The sequence below is a fragment of the Talaromyces proteolyticus genome (genome assembly GCF_021365285.1).
Source record: "Talaromyces proteolyticus strain PMI_201 chromosome Unknown BGW36scaffold_6, whole genome shotgun sequence".
In the NCBI taxonomy this organism is placed as follows: domain Eukaryota; kingdom Fungi; phylum Ascomycota; class Eurotiomycetes; order Eurotiales; family Trichocomaceae; genus Talaromyces; species Talaromyces proteolyticus.
This window is the reverse complement of record NW_025764282.1, coordinates 2,061,315-2,082,023: the sequence shown is the minus strand read 5'-3', so window position 1 is coordinate 2,082,023 and position 20,709 is coordinate 2,061,315. Positions and strand designations below refer to the sequence as shown.

The window sequence follows — 20,709 nt, the reverse complement described above, 5'->3', positions numbered from 1 at the left end:
CCCGTGCGATTGCTTATCGACGCTGGGTCGCCCCAACATGGCGCCGTCCTCGGCCCCCCACTGGCCGACTGCGCTCCACTCACTTATCTGTTCTCCGAGGACGTCCTCTTTCCCCCTCACTCTTTTCTTTGATTCTTTATCTACCGCTCCTTCTGTTCTGCCCTGCACATTTTCCTGTTCCTTCCTCTCGCGGCTTTCGTTCCTTCCTCGTGAGAACCCGCCATAGACCTTGCCGTTGCCTTCTCGGTAGAGAGCCGTGTTCGCATGCGCTGGCTGCTGCTGTGTGCCATTTAGTTGCTAGCGGAAGCAATCGCTCGACTTGTTGAAGCCTGTGATCGATTGTTTTCTCGTTTGAATACCCAACCATGGACAGTGTTGTCGCCCTCCCTGCACCTGATACTCCCGCCGTCGCCCAAGAACTTACTGAAACCAACGGCCCAGACGGACCGTCCAGCAGCGAGAACGCGCTTGCTGCAGACATGGACACCACCGACGACACTGCGCAGTCGACTGACCCTTCACAACCAGAGACGCCAGCACCAACTACCTTAGAGCCTGAGACTTCCCTCCAAAACAACGGGGAAGAAGCCGTGGCTGCCACCGATGCTCCTACCGATGCTCCTACCGCGGCAGAAGAAGCAGAAGAATCAACCTCCGCACAGAATCAAGACGCTCCGTCTGATCCAGCCCCAGAGGCCACGGAGCAGCCTCCGCCACCGCCTCCCGAGGAGGACCCTGCCACCTGGGCAGACATCGAGGAAGACACATCCGCTCCTGATGAAGAGGAGCTGAAGGAAATCGAGGCTGGACGGGGTGATTACAGTGCTCTCGAGTGTAAGACAATCACGTCACAGCGAATGGGAAGCGAGGCTAACCGATGCAGATGATTACTGGGAGAAATCCTTTTACAGTGATGTTGACGATCCAGAATACCATGCAGCTGAAAAGGCTCGCTTGGCGTGGAAGATCAAGGGTGTACGAGGCACCAAAGAGAATCCCAACAGGGCCAAGGTCATATGTTCACCCCCTGCGTTCGTCGGAGGCTACTGGTGGACAATCAAGTTTTTCCCCCGAGGGAATGGCGTGAATCATTTGAGTATCTACATAGAATGTTCGAAGGAAATCCCCAAACCGGATAACAAGATGCCCGAAACCGAGTTTACAGTCCGCACTGGCGCTGCGGACGAGTACATCCACAACAACCAACCACAAATGGACATCCAAATCCCAGCTCTAGCCAATACAAACGAGTGGTTTGAAAATTACAAAAAGTGCTATGCCTACACAGGCGCCAATTGTGGGGCGTCGGAATCCTCCGATGAGAACAAGGAAGTCTGGCGAGTCTCAGCACAGATCGGTGTCATTTTGTACAACCCCAAAGAGCCCCGGACGGGCTGGATGCAGTCCTCCTGTCACCAATTCAACCCTCATAATGTGGACTGGGGCTGGACCAGCTTTCATGGCCCCTGGGATGAGATCCATATTCGCCAGAAAGGCCAACGTCAGGCTCTGCTACGTGACGACACGTTAGCATTTGACGCTTACATTCGCGTCTTCGATGACCCGACAAAGTCCCTCTGGTGGCATGTCAGCGACTCGGAACCAGTTTGGGACAGTCTCTCCTTGACTGGCTATCGATCCATGGGTGACACCGTCATCAACCACAGCGCTGAGGTTGCTGGCCTCGCGGCGTGGATTCACCTCGCCCCGTTTAGGAAGATCATCCAAAGCATTGACGTTCATGAGCATCGACGTAACTCCAATGTTAAGCCTCGCCCATTCTGTGAGGCCCTGCAAGAATTCTTGTGGCGTTTGGGTAGCCGGAGTGATTCGGTACAATGCGTCGACACCGACAAAGTAACATCAACTCTGCGCAACTTGCAGGAGTTTTCTAGCGATGTTATAGAATTTTGGGAGCGAGTGCGCCGCACACTTGAATTGGAGCTCGAAGGTACCAGTGCCGCTGAAGAGCTGGCCCGCATTTTCGACAGCCCACCTGTCTCTGCGAGTGATCCGTCTGGATCTAACGTGACCCGTACTCTTACACCATCGCTCATTTCCAGCATCCGAATCCCAGTCGATAAGGAGAAGACCGTTGAAGGGGCCATCACGCGGTACTTTGAAGATCAGTCTGGAAAATGGTGTCGGTGGTCGTTGCCTCCAGTGCTGCATGTCGACTTCAACCGCCAACGTTTCGATCACTCTTCTCGTCAGTGGAAGCTTTTGTATAACAGGGTTAATCTAGATGAGACACTCGATCTTTCCCAATACACTGCCACCAACCAGTCCGGCGAATACGATCTCTATGGGTTTATCATTCATCGTGGCCGCCGTACATCTGGAAAGTTCTTTAGCATCTTGCGTCCTGGAGGTCCAAGTTCTAAATGGCTTGCTTTTGACGATGGCAGCCATAACCGTGTTGAATGCCTCACCCGAAAGGCAGCTTTAGAAGCACACGTTGGTCTTGAGGACAGCAAATTGAAGGATGCCAATGATAAGACAGGGCACGATTTCGTTGTTGCGGCTTTGTATGTCCGTCATGATGTTGTCGATCAATACCTTCCCGGCCCTCTTGAAAAATGGGAGGTTGAACAGCCTCTACGCACCTATTTCGAAACTGGGTCTTACCCAACTCCAGATGAGTCGCCCGCGACCGAGCCCAAGCTAGAGCCTACCGTTCAGGTTGAGGTTTACGGTTTACCTAGTCTGAATGAGAATCTAGGAAGCATTTTCGACACATATGATTTGATGGCCGAGGCCAAGCGTGCCAACAATGCCATGTACTTGACTTTACCCAAAAGCACTTCCCTGGTTGATCTTCGCAAGAAGATTGCTTTCTCAAAGTCAAATGCATCTGAGCAGATCAACAACGATCAGGTACGCCTGTGGAAGATAGGACACACGAACAGAATGGCCTTCGCCACTCTCCTCTTCGACCGCCAGGAAGATCTCACCCAGCCACTGTCCCTACAAGAATCGGGTGTGATCCGTTTCTGGACTCATATACTTTCCGAGGAAGAAGCCAAATCTTTCGGCATACCAGATCCAACACCCGTTATAAAGGTTGTTGAAGACAAGCCTGAAGGCACCGTCGAGGTCCGTGATGCCCCTGACTCAGATGAGGATCGGGCAGTTGCCGAAGGCTCTGGAACCACTGGGAACAACAACACACAGTCTCAGCCAGATGTAAATACTGCTACGCCTGCACCTCAAGTAGCTGAAGCTCTACCTAACGCTGAGGAGAATCCCATAGTGGATGTGGCTATGACGGAAGACGCCGCGAACGAAGCTGCTATCGCTGCTGCGGTAGCCAGTGACCTTGATCAGATGGATGTAGAAGCTACTACAAGCGCTGGGCAAGCATCAGAAGAGATCGAAAACCAGCAGGCACAAGACACGGTCATGGAAGACTCGCCTCCACCGGAGTCTCAAGACTCTGGCTCTCAATCCACCACTGATACATCCGGTGAAGCTTCATCTGAGACCACCACACCTGCAGTTGTACTGCCTTCTCCCCATTTGTACTACTTTATCCAAATATTCGACATTGAGAAGCAAGTCCTCAAGCCCGCTGGTGTATATATTTCGCCCCTTGGTGTTAATATCAAGTCCGAAATCCGTAGTCACCTTGGCTGGGAGGACAGCAAGGATTTCCTGATGTGGTCTCGCTTCGACGGTACATCCATCACAGCTCTATCGCCCGGTGAAACCTTTTCGCACTCGCTCGGCGATGGACATTGCTTCATTGTCGGCGAGAGGGTCAGCAAGGACCAGTAAGATATCCCTAGAAAGCCTATATTAGATGATAAATTTCTAACTGTATTACAGACGCTCGAAACTTGGTGCCGCAGGTCTCTTTACGAACCCGGACCGCCTCATTCAGTATATCTGGGCGTCTTCCCGCAGCCACCCAACCCGAGCCTTCACCGGCACCAAGACGATTGATGCAACCTTTAACGGTGATTACTACAGCGGAGAATTTAACAAGGGCTACTATCACGGTAAAGGTACGCACATTGCCGACAATGGGACGACATACACAGGCGACTTCACCTTTGGCCAGCGTAATGGACAGGGCAAGATGGAGTATCCCTCCGGAGACACATACGATGGCGACTGGCTAGAAGACCAACGCCACGGGCAGGGAACATTTATCGAACGCAAAACCGGAAACAAATACGTTGGTGGATACAAAGACGGCAAGCGCCACGGTAAGGGAATCAGCTATTGGGAAGTGGCCGACGAAGAAATGGATCTCTGCCAGATTTGTTACAGCGAGGAGCAAGACGCCCTCTTCTACGACTGCGGACATGTCTGTGCTTGTGTGACTTGCGCACGCGAAGTTGAAATCTGCCCGATTTGCCGAAAGAGTGTTATCAGGGTTGTCAAGATATACAAGATGTAGACAGGCTTGTTTGGGTGAATTTTCGGAAAATAGACTACTATGGCGTGCATATATTTTGTTTTCATCTTTCTTTTGAATACCCAAATTGCGTGGACAGGACTGCTCGTGCCAGCAGCAAGTACAGAACAGAACAGCAGGAGTTAGGATTATTGTCAGATTAGACCGAATTCAATCGTTTGATTTTCACAATATTCGATTAGTGTTTCCAGTGCTGTTTGCAAAGAGCAGACTACGATTGTGATTCAATGATGAATGTGATACATGTGATACGTTTCTGCCTGAAGAGTAAGGCATTAAATTTAGCTTAGCGTCGACCCGCATCATCTTGTTCACATTTTTCCCCGGGTGAACAGGGGACGCTCTAGAAATGGCCGGGCGCTGAGTGGCCGGAAGCCACAAAAGACAAACTAGCGAATAATTAATATTTCTTAATAGGCGTATCAATAAATCATAAATAGAGCGATAGATCGAACTCTATCGTCTAGACAAAGAGAGCGCAGGAGGGGAGGCCAACATTCTCCCTGAAACCTGAAATTGAATCAATGGCGCCTATCCCAATGCAGGCTAGTTGCAGTCTGAGGTGTTTCGCATGCTGCGTTGCCTCCGACGCCACCGTAGGCTTGTTCTCTTACAGTACGTATCCGTATCTTACAGTGTACTTTGGACGCGGGGGATTGGTTATTCTTAGGCTCGCACGCGGTGGGAGCCTAAAGCCCTGCACGGGCCTCCTTGAAATGGCAGGCCAATCAGCGGTAGGCCAGATCGTTCTTGGTGCGTCAAGTGGAGACTCAAAATGACCAAGAGGGGCTAGCGGCAATCCAGCCTGGCCAATTCTCGATGCAGGCTGCAGCCAATGGGCGGGAGCTCATGGGGCCTCTCCCCCACTGACGGAGCCAGCCAATGCGACCCACCGGCTGGTGATGGGACGGGCCCCACTTGGCCAATCCAACCTTCGCGAATTCGATTTCGACAATGATTTGATGGGGGCGTTTGGCTGGCTTTGACTGGGGCTGAAAGACTGCCGCTGACGACTGGGCTGTCGAGCCCTTTTTTTCTCTCGCTTCCACGTTCCCGTGACCGCAACTTTGTCTCCCTACTTACTAAACCCGTGCAGATGCAGCTGGGGTTAGCGAATGGCGATGTTGATGCTGATGCTGATGCTGATATTTATTAGTATGCGCTGGGCCCTTGTAACTTATGTTATCCCAAATTAGTCGTAGCCAACTACCGAGTAGTTATGTGCCTTCTAAATTAGACGTTCAGTGCTTAACCGTAGCGTTAGGCTTAGCCCAAGCTGGAGACTAATTAGCATGATCCATCATCCCAGGCTAAATCCTCCACCGCGCCAAGCCTGCCTCGTTGATCAACCGATGTCCCTTTCTCCCCAGTCCTTTTCCCTTCGCATTTTCCTGCTTCCTGAATAACGTCCTACCGGCAACCCTGTCATCACGCTGTGAGAGTGGCACTTTATCCTCCGCTGTGTTTTTCCCTTCTTCTTCTCACATTTGCTGTCATTACTACTCGTGTATTGGTATCGGTTTGCCGACTGCAAAGCCTGCCCTCGGTTACTGTGTCTTGGACTGCACCAGCCGACCTTGGTCTCTGAACTTGTCCTGTCGACAGCCGGCTCTCGACACTCACCGACTCACTCTCCTTACTCTGCATTGATCTGGAGGCTTTCTTTGTTCCTATCGATTATTGTTTTTTATCTCCGAACTACGGGGGGTCGCACAGTGATCTGGTTGTTTTCAGTCCAAATCTTATTAGCACGACCACTTTTCCGGTTTATTTTCCGAAATCTACCGTGAGTGCGCCTTCAAGCACCTGATAAGCACGTTGCATCCACACCCTTCGATCGCCAGCTCGCAGCACGAAGTCCGTGACAACAGCTCATCTGCAAACCGGTCTGGGCGTTTCGCTGTCTCGCTTTGCCGCCGGCGCCTGCACCCGCTACACGCTAAACCTCAACGGAACTCTGTTCCTCGCTGACTCAGCGTGCGATCGCGCCTTTCCCCTTCAGGCACTCTGCGCTCGCTCCACCTGTCACTGATTTTTCAATGTCACGTGGGACATCCATCCCGTGACTTCGTGAACTCGCTGCTTCCAAGCCAATAGATTGCCGCGATTCCACTTCTCCCCAAGTCTGTAATTTATTTCCAACATCCCAATCACCCCCCAAAACAGAAGCCTTGGTGAATCTTGCGTTTCGCCCAACACCAATTCCAGCCCGCTTCTGCGGGCCCTTGTCTCCCCTTTTCTTTAGGGCCACGCGTGCTGATTCCTTAGCATGCGACGGGCTTGATGTCGTCGCGGTTCCCCCCTTCGTCCGGGTTTCTGCCCCGAGGCGATCGCTCTCCTCAGCGCTTCTCTGATAGACGAGCTGTCTCTCCTCCCCTTTCTGGGGCGCGCGATGATCCAAACCTCACACCGCTTGGCCGGGAACCTCCTCGAGGTCCCAAAGCATTGATAGACTCCACGCGCGGAGGATATAATGGTGGTGGCGGTGGTCGTGGACGAGGCAGCGGCTATCCTCCACCACGCGGCGGCGACTTTCGCGACCGAGATCGAGACCGAGATCGTGGTGGTCGAGATTTTCGAGACGGGCCACCGTTTCGCCGAGATGATCGCGACCGCGATTGGGGTCGAAGAGATCGTATAGACCGGGATTTTGATACTCGGGATGGACGCGGAGCTTTTAGACGGTCTCGCTCGCCTCCTCCGCCAAGAGATGGTCGTGATTTTCGAGATTTACGTGATGGCGGGCCTCGCGATGGTGATATAGTAAGAATGCGCCGCAATTCAAGGGATAGTCTTGTTTCGACATCATCGAATCCTAACGATGGTCCGGCCGTTGGTATTGGCCCGACTTCGCATCGAGGTGGCCTTGGACGTGGTCGTGGACGAGGCGATTGGGATGGCGGCAGCGGAAGAGGCCGAGGCCGTGGTCATTATCCGGACGATAGAGATTCTTTTCGACGCCGGAGCCGATCGCGTGATGGCTGGTGGGATCGTGATCGCGACCGCGATAGAGATTTCAGAGATAGAGACCATCCCCGAGACGTTCGTGACAGAGATCGGGATTTTGACCGACGAGGAGATCGCTTTGATCGACGAGATGATGATAGACGGGCTGAGCGAGATGACCGTGACCGTCCGCCGGAAGCTTGGAAAAAGGACTCAGGCCCTATACCACCTCGTGCAGATTCGCGAATCCCTAGCGGTCCCAGAAGCTCATCAATACCTCCTCTGGCTTTATCTAGTGTTCCAAGGAGTGAAACAAAGGCTCTGGATCAACCACCCACGGATCCATTTCGCAAGGTTTCCACTGCTCCCGCAAGAGATTTCCGGCGTGATTCTGATAGATCCGATTTACTGCCATCTCGTACTGATGCTCTTTGGGAGCCCGTTCCTCCCAAAGGATCACCGCCTCCCTCTGCACCTCAAGTTCCTGCCTTTGGGTCTGTCACGCTACCCTCCAGTATTCTGTCGACCGAAAAACCTCCAGCTTCCACCCAAACGACACAATCAACAGCTCAAAAGGCTGACCGCCCAGCACTTTCTGCTTCCGCAAAGGAGTCGCCAAAAGAAGCGCCGACAGAACCCAAGGCACTTCGCAATGACAACCAGGCGCAGCAACCAGAGTCTCGCCCTCGTAGGGACAGTTTGTCAGAATCGTGGAAACAGGATTCTACACGTGCCGGTGCAAAAGCGCCTCCAACTGGCCTTGCTGTTTCTCCTCACAAACCAGGAATCGACATATCACCTCCGACCGCTCCAGCTGCTTTGTTGAAACGGGATAGTGCGTCGGAAACGAGACCACCCAATGAGCCATTCACTAGTGTCTCATCACCACAAGGACCAGCTTCAGTGTCCCCAATCCTCTCGCGATCGCAACTCTCACCTGCTGGTCGTGGAGGCTCTCCCCAGACTTCACCTCGAATGCCATTTTCTAGTGTCCCAACCGGGCCTCGCGCTGGCGTGCGGCCGTCGGTTCGTGGTGGTCACGCAAAGAGCAAACAATGGCTCCGTCCCGGGTATAATCGCGGGCCTCCTAGTGCGAATGGTCCTCCGGGCATGCGGCGAGAGCCATACGAAGACCGAGACCAGCCCGACCATCAGCTTGTAGACGACAAATCCGAAGACCCTGAGCGTGAATTCGAAGGTCATGCTGATAGAGCACTTCCGGATAAAACTGAAACACCTACTGCTGATGAAATGATGTCTCTCAATGCTATTCCTCCTGCGACTTCAGCCGAACCAGAAGATCTGAGAGAAAAAGCCAAGCTTCAAGAAGAAAAAGACAAATCCAGCGACAAACACAAACGTGAAGTAGAATCCGGGGAGAAAGCTACAGAAGTTCCGGCTCTATTACCTGATTTATCACGTTCGAGCGAGGAAGAAGAAGAGGACGAGAACGAGGTTTTCACTGAGGAATATGTCCAAGAACGAAAAGCATTGTTTGAGAAGAGTATGAAGGCATTGGAGCTCGAAATGCCCCCTCAGGTCTTGGACGACCCGACAATTGTTGATTTGCTTGTGAAAATTCAGTTACTGCGCATGATCGCAGATGGCACCGTCCCGGAGGAACCCGAACCGTCAGCTCTTGAAACGAACATCGATCAGTCCAAGAAAATCCTCACTGCTAAAGAGACTTTCAAAGAAGCCATGGAGATAGACGAGAAAGAAGCTCAGCCTGCACCTCCTGTCGAAGACGCCATCGCAGTTGAGTCCGTTGATAAAAGAGCAATTACTGTTGATTCTTTACCTTTTCTCAATTCTGGTCCTCCTACTCCAATCTCGGAACTCGATGTCTGTCAGGAGAATGCCCAAACCCATGAGCGGATCAAAGAAGCGATCCGTAACACAGTTGCTAAACAGCGAAAGGAAGCGGCTCAAAAGAACAAACAGTTGCGAGATGAGTATGCGATTGTCTACCGACCCTGGCGCATGGTTGTCCGGGAGTTGGATCACAAAAAGGACAGCGAAAGAAAAGCTAGCACTCCCAGCGCTGCTACGCCACCGGTAACACCGCTTCCCCCGCCGATTCCCGAAGGTCGAGAGGGTAGAAGGTACAAAGGCAATAGTGAACTGGATTTCCAAAATGCTCTGAGAGCGTCTGCAATCTCTGCGCAAGAAGAGTCCGAACGTCGTCGTCGTATGGAAGCAACAGCACGACCTGACCTTGACCGAGAAGCCGTGGTTCCAGACATGCTTAGGAGTTACGAGGTCCAGTCCGGTATCTTCAAGGACACCAACAACTGCGTTAAGGTGTCTGATGCCTTGACCATCTATGAATTCTACCCGCCCGAAGACGACTTTACGCCTGAAGAGCATAAAATATTCACTGATGCGTTTATGGCATACCCGAAAAAGTGGGGAAAGATTGCAGACGAACTGCCTGGACGAACCTTTTCTGAGTGCATTATGCATTACTATTTGACTAAGGAGGAAATTAAATACAAAGCCAAGCTTAACAAGAGATGGAGATCGCAACGCCGTACCCGTAAATCGACCACACGACCTAAGTCCAATGCCTTGATGTCCGACTTGAAAGCCGATGGTGAGGATGAGGAAGCTGTGCAGATGACAGAAACTGGCCGACCACGCCGTGCTGCTGCTCCCACGTTCGGTGGTGATGCAGGGACCGCAGAAGTTGAGACTACACGTCGCGGTGGTGCTAAAGATAGTGACCAAGGTGAGAAGCCTGCCAGCAAACGCGGTAGAGGAGGTGGCACCGGCACACGGGGAGGGAGACGAGGACGAGGCGGTGCGCAGACTCAAACACAGCAGCAGCCACCAGTTCCTATACCTTTGGCCCCGACCAATCAGCCTACTCAAACTGTGCAGCAGCCAATTCCCGCTTCGACCAGTTTTGTTCCACAGCAGCCCCTGGCCCCGGCCACTGCAGTTACTTCTGGTGTACCGCTCATGGCAAAGCAAGAACCCGGAATGATGGAGCATCCGTCAGCCGAGACGATTATGCGTGTTAAAGAACAAAAGCGAGAAGCAACCGAAGAATTTATTCCCAAGCCAAGGTCCTCCCGAACGCGTGGCAAGGATCCGATCTACGTGTTCGAGGCTACCAGCAGCGACCATGATGCTCTTGGTAGTAAACCCGCAGCTGAAATAGGCGGATATGGTTCCATGCAACCAACTAGCTACTGGTCGGTTCCAGAAGTGCGCGACTTTCCCGTGTTATTGGCTCATTTCGGTATGGATTACGATGGTATAGCGGGTTTTATGAAGACAAAAACTCCTGTTATGGTAAGCTATCGCGTTTTCTTTCTCCACATTGCTGTTCCTGCTGTTACTTGTGGTTGTGCACGGCCCTTGCTGCCAGCTTGTGTGACGTGGTCAACACCATGAGGTCATTAGCGTCGTGTTATTTGATAATATTCTTCCTTCCCCTCACTAACATTTTTCTACAGGTTCGAAATTACTATCAGCGCAAACTCGATTCAGGCAATCATGAGTTCGAAGAAATTGTAAAGGTTGCTGAGGCCAAGAAGATGCGAGGAGAGCCCACTGGCCCGTTGCCAACACCTAACCCGGCACCTAAGAGACGCTACGAAGCTACACCGTCTGCAGTCACCCACCGACCACTAGCGCCGCACACTGATGTCGAGCACCCAGAGGATGGCCGCCTAGGGCAGGGTCAAAAGAAAGTTTCAAATGCCATGTCGCCGCCGCCCATGCAGATGCGTCAAGCGCCTGATCTTGCCCCCGACCGGAATCTGGGCAGGTATCCTCCACTAGCCCAAGCAACTACAGCACCTCTAGCTGCAATGCCGGACGATCACTCGCGTGCCATGCGCCAACCTGGTGGCCCGCCTGCACCTCGTCCATTTTCCGGGCCTCGTATGGGATACTTCACCGAAGAACGTCGTGAGCCGCGGGCCTCCTCAGTGGCAGGGTCACGTGGACAGGACTTACAACCATCTCCACGAGTCACTGCAGTACAGGGTCCCCCGCATCCTGATCTGGCTCGCCTCGAACCCCTGCCTCCTCAGCCCTTGCTGGCTCGTGCAGACCTGCATGGTCCGGGACAATACCAACCATCGACAGCACCACCAATGTACATGCAACAAGCCCAACCTGGCGGTCCGGGCCAACCTCCTGTCATGACAAGTTCGCATTCTCGACATCCCAGTATGAATGCAGCACCTGGCTCTCCTTCCCAGACCATGAGACATACATCAAATGTGTCGCCGATTCGACGATCTTCGTTTGGTCAAGTTCAACCTCCTGGACACTATTCATACGGTACTCCTATTCATCCACCAAGTACACTTTCCCCAGTCAAGGAGCCTCCTCGGCCAAGTGTAACGCCTGCTCCACAAGAGCCACCTCGTCAAGTTCCTGCTAAGCGTTCAAACATCATGAGCATATTGAATGACGAGCCGGATGACCCTCCTCCACGCAAGCGATTTGCAAGTGAGATGGCTTCACCTCGTATGAGCTATGGAAAACTAGAGTCTAGTGATGCACCAATTTCTCACCTTCGCCATGAAGAAAAACCTTCGTACTTCACCCCTACACAGGCTTCTCATGGGCCACCTCCGTCGCATCAAGGAGGGCGACCAGGGTATTCCGAGTATTCACCCTACCCTCCTCCATCTTTGGGCGGCTCTGCTGCTAGTGGACCATCAAGTCATGATTGGATGGCAAGATTTGATCCGCGGAGTCAATCTCAACAGCCTGCAGAGTCCGTCCGTGCCACGCCGGCTCCGGCGCCTACTCCAGCTCCTGGCTCTCAGTATGGCAGCGGATACCAGCCATCGTCTAATAGCCAGCCTCCTACTCCGTCACAGAGCAATCCAACGAGCTCTTCCCATCGTGGATATCAAGGCTATCCGCCATCACATGGTCAAGGCGTCCCTACACCACCGCTACTAACACCGACTCCACGTGAAGCGCCTCCATCGAACAATTCTGTCTACCGTCATCAAAACGCATCCCCTCCAACCCGTCATAGCGTGTTGCCGTACGGTTCTCGCCAGGTTCCATCTCCAGCCCCGTCTCCAGCTCCTACGTTAAGCATTCCACCGCCTCGTCAAAACTCCGGGCCAGGTGCTTCCTACAGCCCATCAATGACACACCCACAAGCGGCGCAGCCTTCGCATCCTTTGGGCCCTCAGCATCGACATTCTCATAGTGGCCATCAAGCGTATCAGCAGCATGTACAAGCTATGGTTAGCGGACAGCAGCAGCCGCAGCAACAATCACAACAATCTGGTCGACCATCACTAGGCCTATCGGGTGGCCCACCCAACACAGCACCATATGCAGCCTCCCAACCTGGCGGCGGTCCTCCCCAACCTGCTCATCCTACACCTCGTCCGGGTGCTCTTAGTAACTCCCCTGCGCAAGCTCTTGGTATTGGCAGACCCTATACGCCTCCATCGGCTGTGCACGCACCTCCCCCTGCACCGACCATAGGCGGAATGCTCTACCCGTCGAGTTCTTCTTCTACGAGCCACATGCAGCACCACACATCATACTCTCGCCATCCAGAGCCTAATGGACCCGCTCCACCTGGTCACCATCGCGTATATAGTCAAGGCGGCTCACGTCAATAATATTATAATGTTATTAGATCGGCGGAGAGTTTATAAAATTGGACATTCTCCTTCTCTTTTGTGTTAGTTATGCGATTGTATACCTCACGTCTTTAATGACATGTGCAGAGTAGTTTGGTTGTACAAATATAACTTTCTAATATATTAATCTCGAATTGATGCCGTATACGATGCAGCAATTATTATAGACTAGATATGCTATTCCAGATATCACTATCAATTGAGCAACATCCGCGGTGCATCCTCGAATATCCGAATCGCTTCCTCCAGCTTCTTCTCATACTCCTCGTACGCCTCCTCGTCCTTCTCATCCTTTTCCTCATCAACAGCCTCCGAAGCCGGAGACAAAGCAACTTCCACCTCATCCGCCGTTCCCCCCCTCTTCATATTCACACTCAATATATCCTTATACAGCCCTATGACCGGCAATCCTCCAGCCTTTTGACCAGATCGACCGAGTAAATATCGCGCATCAACCAACCGATACTGCGCCGCCCATACATGTCCTTCATCCATCTCCATCGCCATCTCCCATTCATCGCCCATCCCCAGGGAAATAGATCCACCGATGGGTACGCTACTGACCGCACCGATAAGCGCCGAATTCACCCCTGCTTCGACTTTCGTCGACGTCGATTTTCGGACTACCGTGCGAGTGCCCTCGAGAATGTACAGGCCTGTCAGGAGCCAGATCTTCGGTCGTCGTGCCCATTTCATATTCATCACGTATTGACTGCGGGCGGAGGATAGCCACAGTTTGAGGCTGGATTGGGCTTGGGGGTTGGTAAGGACGTGGGTGTGCAGGAATTTCTCGGGACTGTATTAAATATGCATGTGAGCTCTAGTTTAATCAGTGAAATGATGACTGGTCATACTCCTTCAAGGTCATCCTCCTCCCGGACTTTGCCATAACAATTCTCTCATGATCCTTCTGCCAAGCTAGTCGCAAATCGATAATCTCGAATCCACTCACCCCGACGTCTGGCGTCAGTCTCGTGCGACCGTAGAATATGCAGTTTTTGAGGGTACTCGACCAGACATTGTCCTCTAGATCCTGGTCTCTATAGCAAAATGTAAAATTAATGTCATATTTCGTCCTACTTGCAGTGTTTAAACGAGGCAGAAATACTTGAGTAAGGCATGCGAATAATGCCGAGCAATGAGGGGCTCCCAGTATTTCTCCAATACCAAGCTTCCTAGCGTCAAAGCATCGGGGCTTGCGCCAACGCCGTAGAGGTAAAAGGAAGACTCGTCGGAGGACATTTCCCCTACTTGTCAAATTGTCAAGTGGGATTTGGGATGTTGTTTTCAGTGTGGAATTCAAGAAGTAGAGAAACAAGATATTTGATTATGGTTGTACCAAAGATGAGGTTAAACGGATCGGCCCGATTCACTCTAGATGCTTTTTTGTCAACTTTATCTAATGGTGGGTGCATGTGCCCAGCCGATTGGGATACCCCGCATTTGCTTGTTTTCACACCGAGCAATAGAATTGTAAATAGCGGCCTAGTACTAACCCCATACCGCATCCAGTTCCTCGCCCAATGAACATTCAAAATGTGCAGTGGTAAACTGCTGTCGGAAGGAAAAAGCTTCCCTTACTAATCTAGAACAGACCAATCAGGCCTAGCGGCTTGTATGTCTTATATTCAAAAACAATTAGTTTACTAGGTTCTGCAGATCACCTGCATGATCTATGAGCTAAGTTACATATGCATTTGCTATTGTTTCATTTATTTAGTATTCTAGCTTTCTAATATCATAATCTATATTTGTATTGTTTGCATCCTGCTCCTGGCAGCTATTTTTCACGTCACCCTGACAGCTGGAACTCCCTCGTGACCATGACACCACTCGTCGACTTCAGAATCTCCTCTTGGCTTTCCCGGGATGCAGGTGTTCCATGTTTGCCCGTGTGCTCCAAGGTATAATCGGTGTTTGTCTCGATGAGATTTTCCAGTGGCACTGAGGAATTATGGCCATTGAAGGAGTGCGGATGACTTTCAGCACGGCGGTGGTATTTTCGTGAGTACGACGACGACCCCGCAGGGTAAGTGGAAGTTCGGGAACTAAAGACGAATAGACGCAAGGCCGGGAGACAGGAGGCAATAATGGCAGATATATTCTCCAGCATGGACCACAGGGTGAAGCGAATGGGGTCAACATTGTCGGTGGTGGCGTTAGCCTCGACAAGACGCAGAATGCCGAAGACAATAGGGATAATTGGGAAGAGAAAGACCAGGATCAGGATGTTTCTTTGGCGTGGTTTGATTTGGAGTTTGCGGAGGAGAGGGAAGGGGATTAACATGACTTCAGCATTTCTTCAGGTCAGCCAATTGGGTCAGTCGGTCAATTCTCGACTGCTGACTCACTGAGCACATCGCCCGCTATATCCGAGCCGACAGAGAAGTGAAAGACAAGATTCGAGTAGAAAATGTCTTTTGTTGACCCGCAACGTCCTATATAAGGTAGTTTGTGAGCACACGGTCACTTGATGTTGCCAGCCATGAACAACGGACTCGGACTCAGACTCACCGATGGTGAAGAAATCTCGGATTGGAAAGCAGGCAAACATCTGCAGTACGACGGAGGTGCTATATGTGGCAGCAGTGACAGCGACCATAATCCACCAGAAGATTCGCATAGGTGACTGAACAGAGTCGAACAATCGCCAGAAGAAAAAGAGGAGCGAGAATTTGACGCACCACAAGGTGGTCCAGAGCAGGAGGTCACTGGCAAAGATCAGTCGCAGAAACATATTTGCTCTATCTGTAAATCCCTCTGTCGGTTCAACGCCCGCCGATACGTACGCCAGCTCGTACATGGCCGGAATGGCAGTCTGGTAGACGATCGCAGTCGCGATGTGTATCAGCATGGCCAAGAAGATCCAGTAGTCGTTGATGAAGAAACGTTTGGCATTGCGGTATTGGATATAGGTTCGGATGGCGACTAGGACCAAAGCGAGGGCGACTCCAACCCAATTGAGTGCCTGTGATTGAAGTTAATCAGATTATGCATGTCCAATATGGGTGTGGTCGATTTCCGTCTCGGTCAAAGTGACCTTACATATGTACATGTAGTGGCGACCTTGCAGAGAAATATCACATACCGAAAGGCCTTGACTCGAGATGATTGGAAGTTTTCCTGCCGCACTATCTCGTGTGCTCAACGCCGCTGAAAGGCCGTCCATTGTGGACGGTAAAATGCGGACAAAAAGCTTCACATTATTTCGCATAGATGCGTTGGAGGTAGAAAGTCAGGCATTATTAATTACAGTGTTGGTGCGGAAAACTGATGCAGAAACCGTCTAGCCCTCTGGACTTCGAGAAATTCTCGTACTGGTTTTTGCTCAAGCCTCAAAGCCTCAAATTCCTTAGGCTCAAATTCCTTAGTCCGAAGCATCGGCATGGATCGCATAGCTCGCATAGCAAGCTTCTACCTAAACTCTAACTTGCATTAGTTAGCTCATGGGTTGAAAGTCGACTGGCCAGTAGGAACAACCTAACAGGCTGACCCCTCACTAGTAACCTAGTTTGCCTTTGAAGTCCAATCATCTCGAATGCAACTGTTGGTGGCGGCTTTGTGGGCGCGCCGTCAAAGGCAGATGAATTGAGCAATTTAAAACTCCGTAGACTCTGTGAAACAGTGGCGTAAAAGAGAAGGTACTATGAAGTGCTAACAGCCTGCGATTGGATTCCTGGGTTGAAGAGGAGTGAGATGGTGCGGACGAAGTACTAGTGACGAAGCGAGAGACAAGCGAGAAGCATCCGTCCTGTGTGTTGTTGTTTGGTTCTATACCCTAGCTGGTAAACTCGAGTACAAAAACCTAGAATCGACCCTGTAGCTCGGGCTGTATTTCAGGATCCTTCTCCAATAATAATAACCACGAATCTACCCTTGCATTTCCGTTTCACCTTGCCCCGAGGCGCTAGAGTATGTATCACCACAGCCATTGGACAAATGGGAACCAACCTAACGGAGAAGAAGAAAGATGATGGCGCAGTATCTTACCCGGTTGACGGTTGTCCTCTTGAGCTTGAGCTCATTCAGCATTGCCAGCAGCCAGTCCCTCCCATTTGGCACGCAACCCATTCCGTTTCCGGCCTTGGCGACGGACTTTCCTCCTGCTCCGCTGGTAGATGCTGTCTCCATTGAAGCTATTCGCAACACCCTCGCATTGTATCCATTTGCCATCGATGGCAAGAACTTCGCTGCCCTCGACAACATCTTCATGCAGAATGCCGTCGCCAACTACTCGGCGCCGCTCAATGTCCTGACGCCGCTGTCCCAGATCCAGTCGGTGCTGAGCTCCAGTCTCGCCTGCGTCACCACCCAGCATATGTTCGGCACCCAGGTCATCGAAATTATATCTCCCACCGTCGCTGTATCTGTGACATACTACCGTGCCGCTCACTTTGGCACGAACAACCAGACCGGTCAAGTTGCCTATGCCTATGGACAGTACCAAGATACATGGCAGAGGCAGGCCGACTGGACCTGGAAGATTACCTACCGCAATCTTGTCTACATGGTAGGTTAGGTTATGTGCCACCGAGATTCATCGCTAATCTCATACCATCGCAGGGTCCCATTATCGGCAATGAGCTGGTCTTCACTTCCTGCTAAGGAAGGAGTGGTATTTCCAACCCAGCTGGATTGGACTCCCCTATAATCTCGTTCTTGAGGACGAGAAAGAGGAGACATTTGGTGAGTCTAAGACGAGGGGCTAATGCTTCTGTAGAGAATACGCTCTTCCCGATAATATTAATTAGATGATCTATCAGCCTAGCTACAACACATGTATAAGTGATAATAAGCCGTGTTTCAATAGGATACTAATATTCTGGATAATCTGTGCCAATCTCAAGAATGTCTCGATTTGAAACCAACGTAGATTCGTTACCAATGTTATGTGTTGTCCGCTCTGTGTTTAATAACGGCAAGTATAACTGGAGGGCAAAAAGCCGTGTGATTCGGCCGGATAGACCGGATATTCTACCTTAGGGCGCGGGAAGCGCAGCAAAAAGAAAAAAAATAGGTGAGCAAAAACATACAACAGCTGGGATTCGCTGGTGGTCACCCACCCAACTACTAACCAGCCGGCGTGTGGCTTAAGTACGGCTGAGCGGACGGGAAGCCCTGTTTTCCACACCCTATGGTCGTATGTGGTATATCAAGCTTTACTAAGGATATATATAGATTAGATGGTTAAGTGATATTTAGTGAGAAAGTGCTTAGTCCCCAACATGTGTGACAGGTTGAGAATCACCTAATCACGCGACCCCTATAACTAAGTCACTTAGGCGATCTACAGTATAACATGATTACATTTTCTTAATGACCTGAAACGTTCGGTCTCTTAACATTTGCACACAGCCTCCCAATCGCAGGTGGTGACGACAATTAGAAATGTTGACCAGTTTTCTATACTGCCTGTATACCTCAAGCTTATGCTTTCATTATTACTCCTATGTCTCAAAGGGAGAGAAGTATTCATCCATCGACTGTATATATATCTGACTAACCATAAAACGTGTCAGCCTCAGCCTTACGATTTCCACCTTTCATTTAAAACTCTATATCCGGTTCAGGCACCCTAATGCTTGCAAAGGTTTGGTTTTGTGGTTTTAATACACCAGCTTTCTGGATATTGATGTGGACAGACCGTTTATGCCACATCTGTAGATGACAAGCAATGGCTTTTGTTTGGTTTTGTGATATCTGTCAATGCTAACTTTCTGGTTGAACTCAAAATACTAGGCTGAACTAGGCATCAGTCCTGCCCATTCTTTACCACAACATCGAGTTCGGGCCATCAGATTAAACAACACGGTGGGATGGATATGGATGTTACAGACAGAACTTGACGTAGCCAGAAAGATACTAGACAAAAAGTACAAAAAGATATTCGGAGATGGCAATGACAAAAATATCTACATCCCTGGCCGAATCGGCACACCTTATGTTGTGATTGCTGCTTTGCCTATTATGGTTGCAACCTGAATTATGATAAAATTTCAGAACATCAAAGTCGAATGGTTGGTAGGTATTACTCGATAACGGGATCGATAACCAGTTAAGTGATGTAGTGGGGAATAATTTGATCAGCTGTACGAAAGGATGACGATGGATGGAAGGAAAAACTAGTGGTACGGGAGCCCGGAAATTGTGAAAAGGGGCCATAGGTCTTCCACGAAACAATATCTTCCGCAAATAACGTCGTCAAGGATGCGCGCAAGAGAAAGTTCGGATAGAGAAGCATAAGATACAGTGCTGTGAGATGGAAGCAGCCGGCTTGATGAAACAATGCCTTTTCTCGTCTCGTTATCTTAGGAATATCTGACCGGGGCTAACTATTTGTCGATTAAATAAATCATTAATGATGGCTTGGCTATCACTGTCTGACTGAATCTGGGCAGGCGGTTTGGGTGAAGATAATGGCAGACCACTCTAACGAATTAAAATATCAAAAACCGAAAAAAGAAAAAAAGGGAAAATATTACATAGGACAGCTCTGTTTATGTATCACTATATTAATCTGCCACATCCAGGGCATTCAAGACGACGAACAATCTGCCTCTTGGCTAAATCAATGGGAGTTTTGAAGATAAAGGAGAAATAAGCCATAATTCTGACACAGCTGCCATTGGCAGAATTATTTTCGTTTCCTTTCCAGCCATTGTTACTCTATTACATTAAAATAAGTCTAATTAGACGCATCAGACAATCTAAATAACCCGCTAATCTTATAAAAACATCGTAAAAGCTCCTAAATAGAGCAACTCTGATGTGCCACTATCAATCAATTGAAATTTTAGACGATATTCCAAAAGCGGATGTATCAAATCAGTTGCATTCGGCGTCATGCATGTATTCATGGCTGTGTTCATAGAAATGAGAAAGCGGTATAAATAAATGGGGCTACCAGTGGGACACATAGGAGAGTCAGATTTTGACGATATTGTTAAAGGCTTTGACCCACAATAAATCACATCATCAGTAGTGCTGCTGCTCATTCCACCGCTAATAGATTCAATATAGCTGATCTGTTTTGGCTATTCACGTCTCAGGTACTGCTTTCCGTCAACCCATGAGGAAAATGGCTCAATGAGTAACTCGCCGCAAAGTTTTACTTTCTTGAAAAAAGGTGAGGGTTCTCCGTGGTTTTCCCTCTCTATCGTATAAACCATCCGATCATAATCACTTCCAAAAATCGTCAAGAGAGCCGTTGCTTCCTGTTCCAAGTACCCAATAGGGAGCAGATACATGAGCATACAGGTGTATGTCCATTCAGTTAAACCTAGATCATTTTCTCCCTTGGGTTCCGATATAGACTCGCCTCTAAGCTCCCGAATCCAGTTCTCTAATCGAAATCTCTCTTCGTTAGTGGCTGAACAGTATGGTAATAGCAAATTACCCCTCAAATCAGGACCAGATGAGAGATCATCGACGGTATACTTGAGTGTGTGATAGATAAGACCAAGCTGTAGCAGATCTTCAATCATTACTGAAAGCCGGCGTCATTTTCCAGTTTCTGCATTTTGTCCAGTGAGAAGACACAGGAATCGGGTTTAGACCCATAATTAAACTTTTAGAGCAAGACAACTAATACCGCGTTGTAATCCGACAGCAAAGGCACATTTCTCGTGTCTAAGAAGCCATGAGCGAAGGGTGAGACATTTCGGGATTTATAGCACATCTCCCACAGCTATCATGGGTATGAAA

General features: G+C 50.1%; 6 protein-coding genes across 6 annotated transcripts; 3 read left to right on the top strand and 3 right to left on the bottom strand.

Moving 5' to 3' along the window:
* Positions 1 to 245: 245 nt before the first annotated feature.
* BGW36DRAFT_342005 (putative MATH and UCH domain protein) lies at positions 246 to 4,590 on the top strand. Its single transcript, XM_046213109.1, has 3 exons — positions 246 to 834; positions 884 to 3,773; positions 3,829 to 4,590. The coding sequence occupies exons 1-3, from the start codon at positions 366 to 368 to the stop codon at positions 4,403 to 4,405; spliced, it is 3,936 nt and encodes a 1,311-aa protein (XP_046072517.1). The 5' UTR covers positions 246 to 365; the 3' UTR covers positions 4,406 to 4,590.
* A 2,190-nt stretch (positions 4,591 to 6,780) lies between these two features.
* BGW36DRAFT_379526 (uncharacterized protein) lies at positions 6,781 to 13,110 on the top strand. Its single transcript, XM_046216216.1, has 2 exons — positions 6,781 to 10,669; positions 10,834 to 13,110. The coding sequence occupies exons 1-2, from the start codon at positions 7,193 to 7,195 to the stop codon at positions 12,982 to 12,984; spliced, it is 5,628 nt and encodes a 1,875-aa protein (XP_046072516.1). The 5' UTR covers positions 6,781 to 7,192; the 3' UTR covers positions 12,985 to 13,110.
* Positions 13,111 to 14,521, bottom strand: BGW36DRAFT_379524 (uncharacterized protein). Its single transcript, XM_046216215.1, has 3 exons — positions 14,114 to 14,521; positions 13,860 to 14,045; positions 13,111 to 13,801 (listed from the first exon to the last, which is right to left on the bottom strand). The coding sequence occupies exons 1-3, from the start codon at positions 14,245 to 14,247 to the stop codon at positions 13,201 to 13,203; spliced, it is 921 nt and encodes a 306-aa protein (XP_046072515.1). The 5' UTR covers positions 14,248 to 14,521; the 3' UTR covers positions 13,111 to 13,200.
* Positions 14,522 to 14,685: 164 nt separating this feature from the next.
* Positions 14,686 to 16,374, bottom strand: BGW36DRAFT_379522 (uncharacterized protein). Its single transcript, XM_046216214.1, has 4 exons — positions 16,094 to 16,374; positions 15,520 to 15,973; positions 15,357 to 15,443; positions 14,686 to 15,294 (listed from the first exon to the last, which is right to left on the bottom strand). Exons 1-4 carry the CDS (start codon positions 16,217 to 16,219, stop codon positions 14,798 to 14,800), a joined length of 1,164 nt encoding a protein of 387 aa, XP_046072514.1. The 5' UTR covers positions 16,220 to 16,374; the 3' UTR covers positions 14,686 to 14,797.
* Positions 16,375 to 16,975: 601 nt separating this feature from the next.
* On the top strand, positions 16,976 to 17,610 carry BGW36DRAFT_427760 (uncharacterized protein; the record flags this gene model as incomplete). Its single annotated transcript, XM_046220454.1, has 2 exons — positions 16,976 to 17,515; positions 17,569 to 17,610. The coding sequence occupies 2 exons, from the start codon at positions 16,976 to 16,978 to the stop codon at positions 17,608 to 17,610; spliced, it is 582 nt and encodes a 193-aa protein (XP_046072513.1).
* A 2,429-nt stretch (positions 17,611 to 20,039) lies between these two features.
* BGW36DRAFT_407755 (uncharacterized protein) lies at positions 20,040 to 20,489 on the bottom strand (the record flags this gene model as incomplete). The annotated part of the gene is made up of 1 exon (XM_046219059.1): positions 20,040 to 20,489. The coding sequence occupies one exon, from the start codon at positions 20,487 to 20,489 to the stop codon at positions 20,040 to 20,042; it is 450 nt and encodes a 149-aa protein (XP_046072512.1).
* Positions 20,490 to 20,709: the final 220 nt, after the last annotated feature.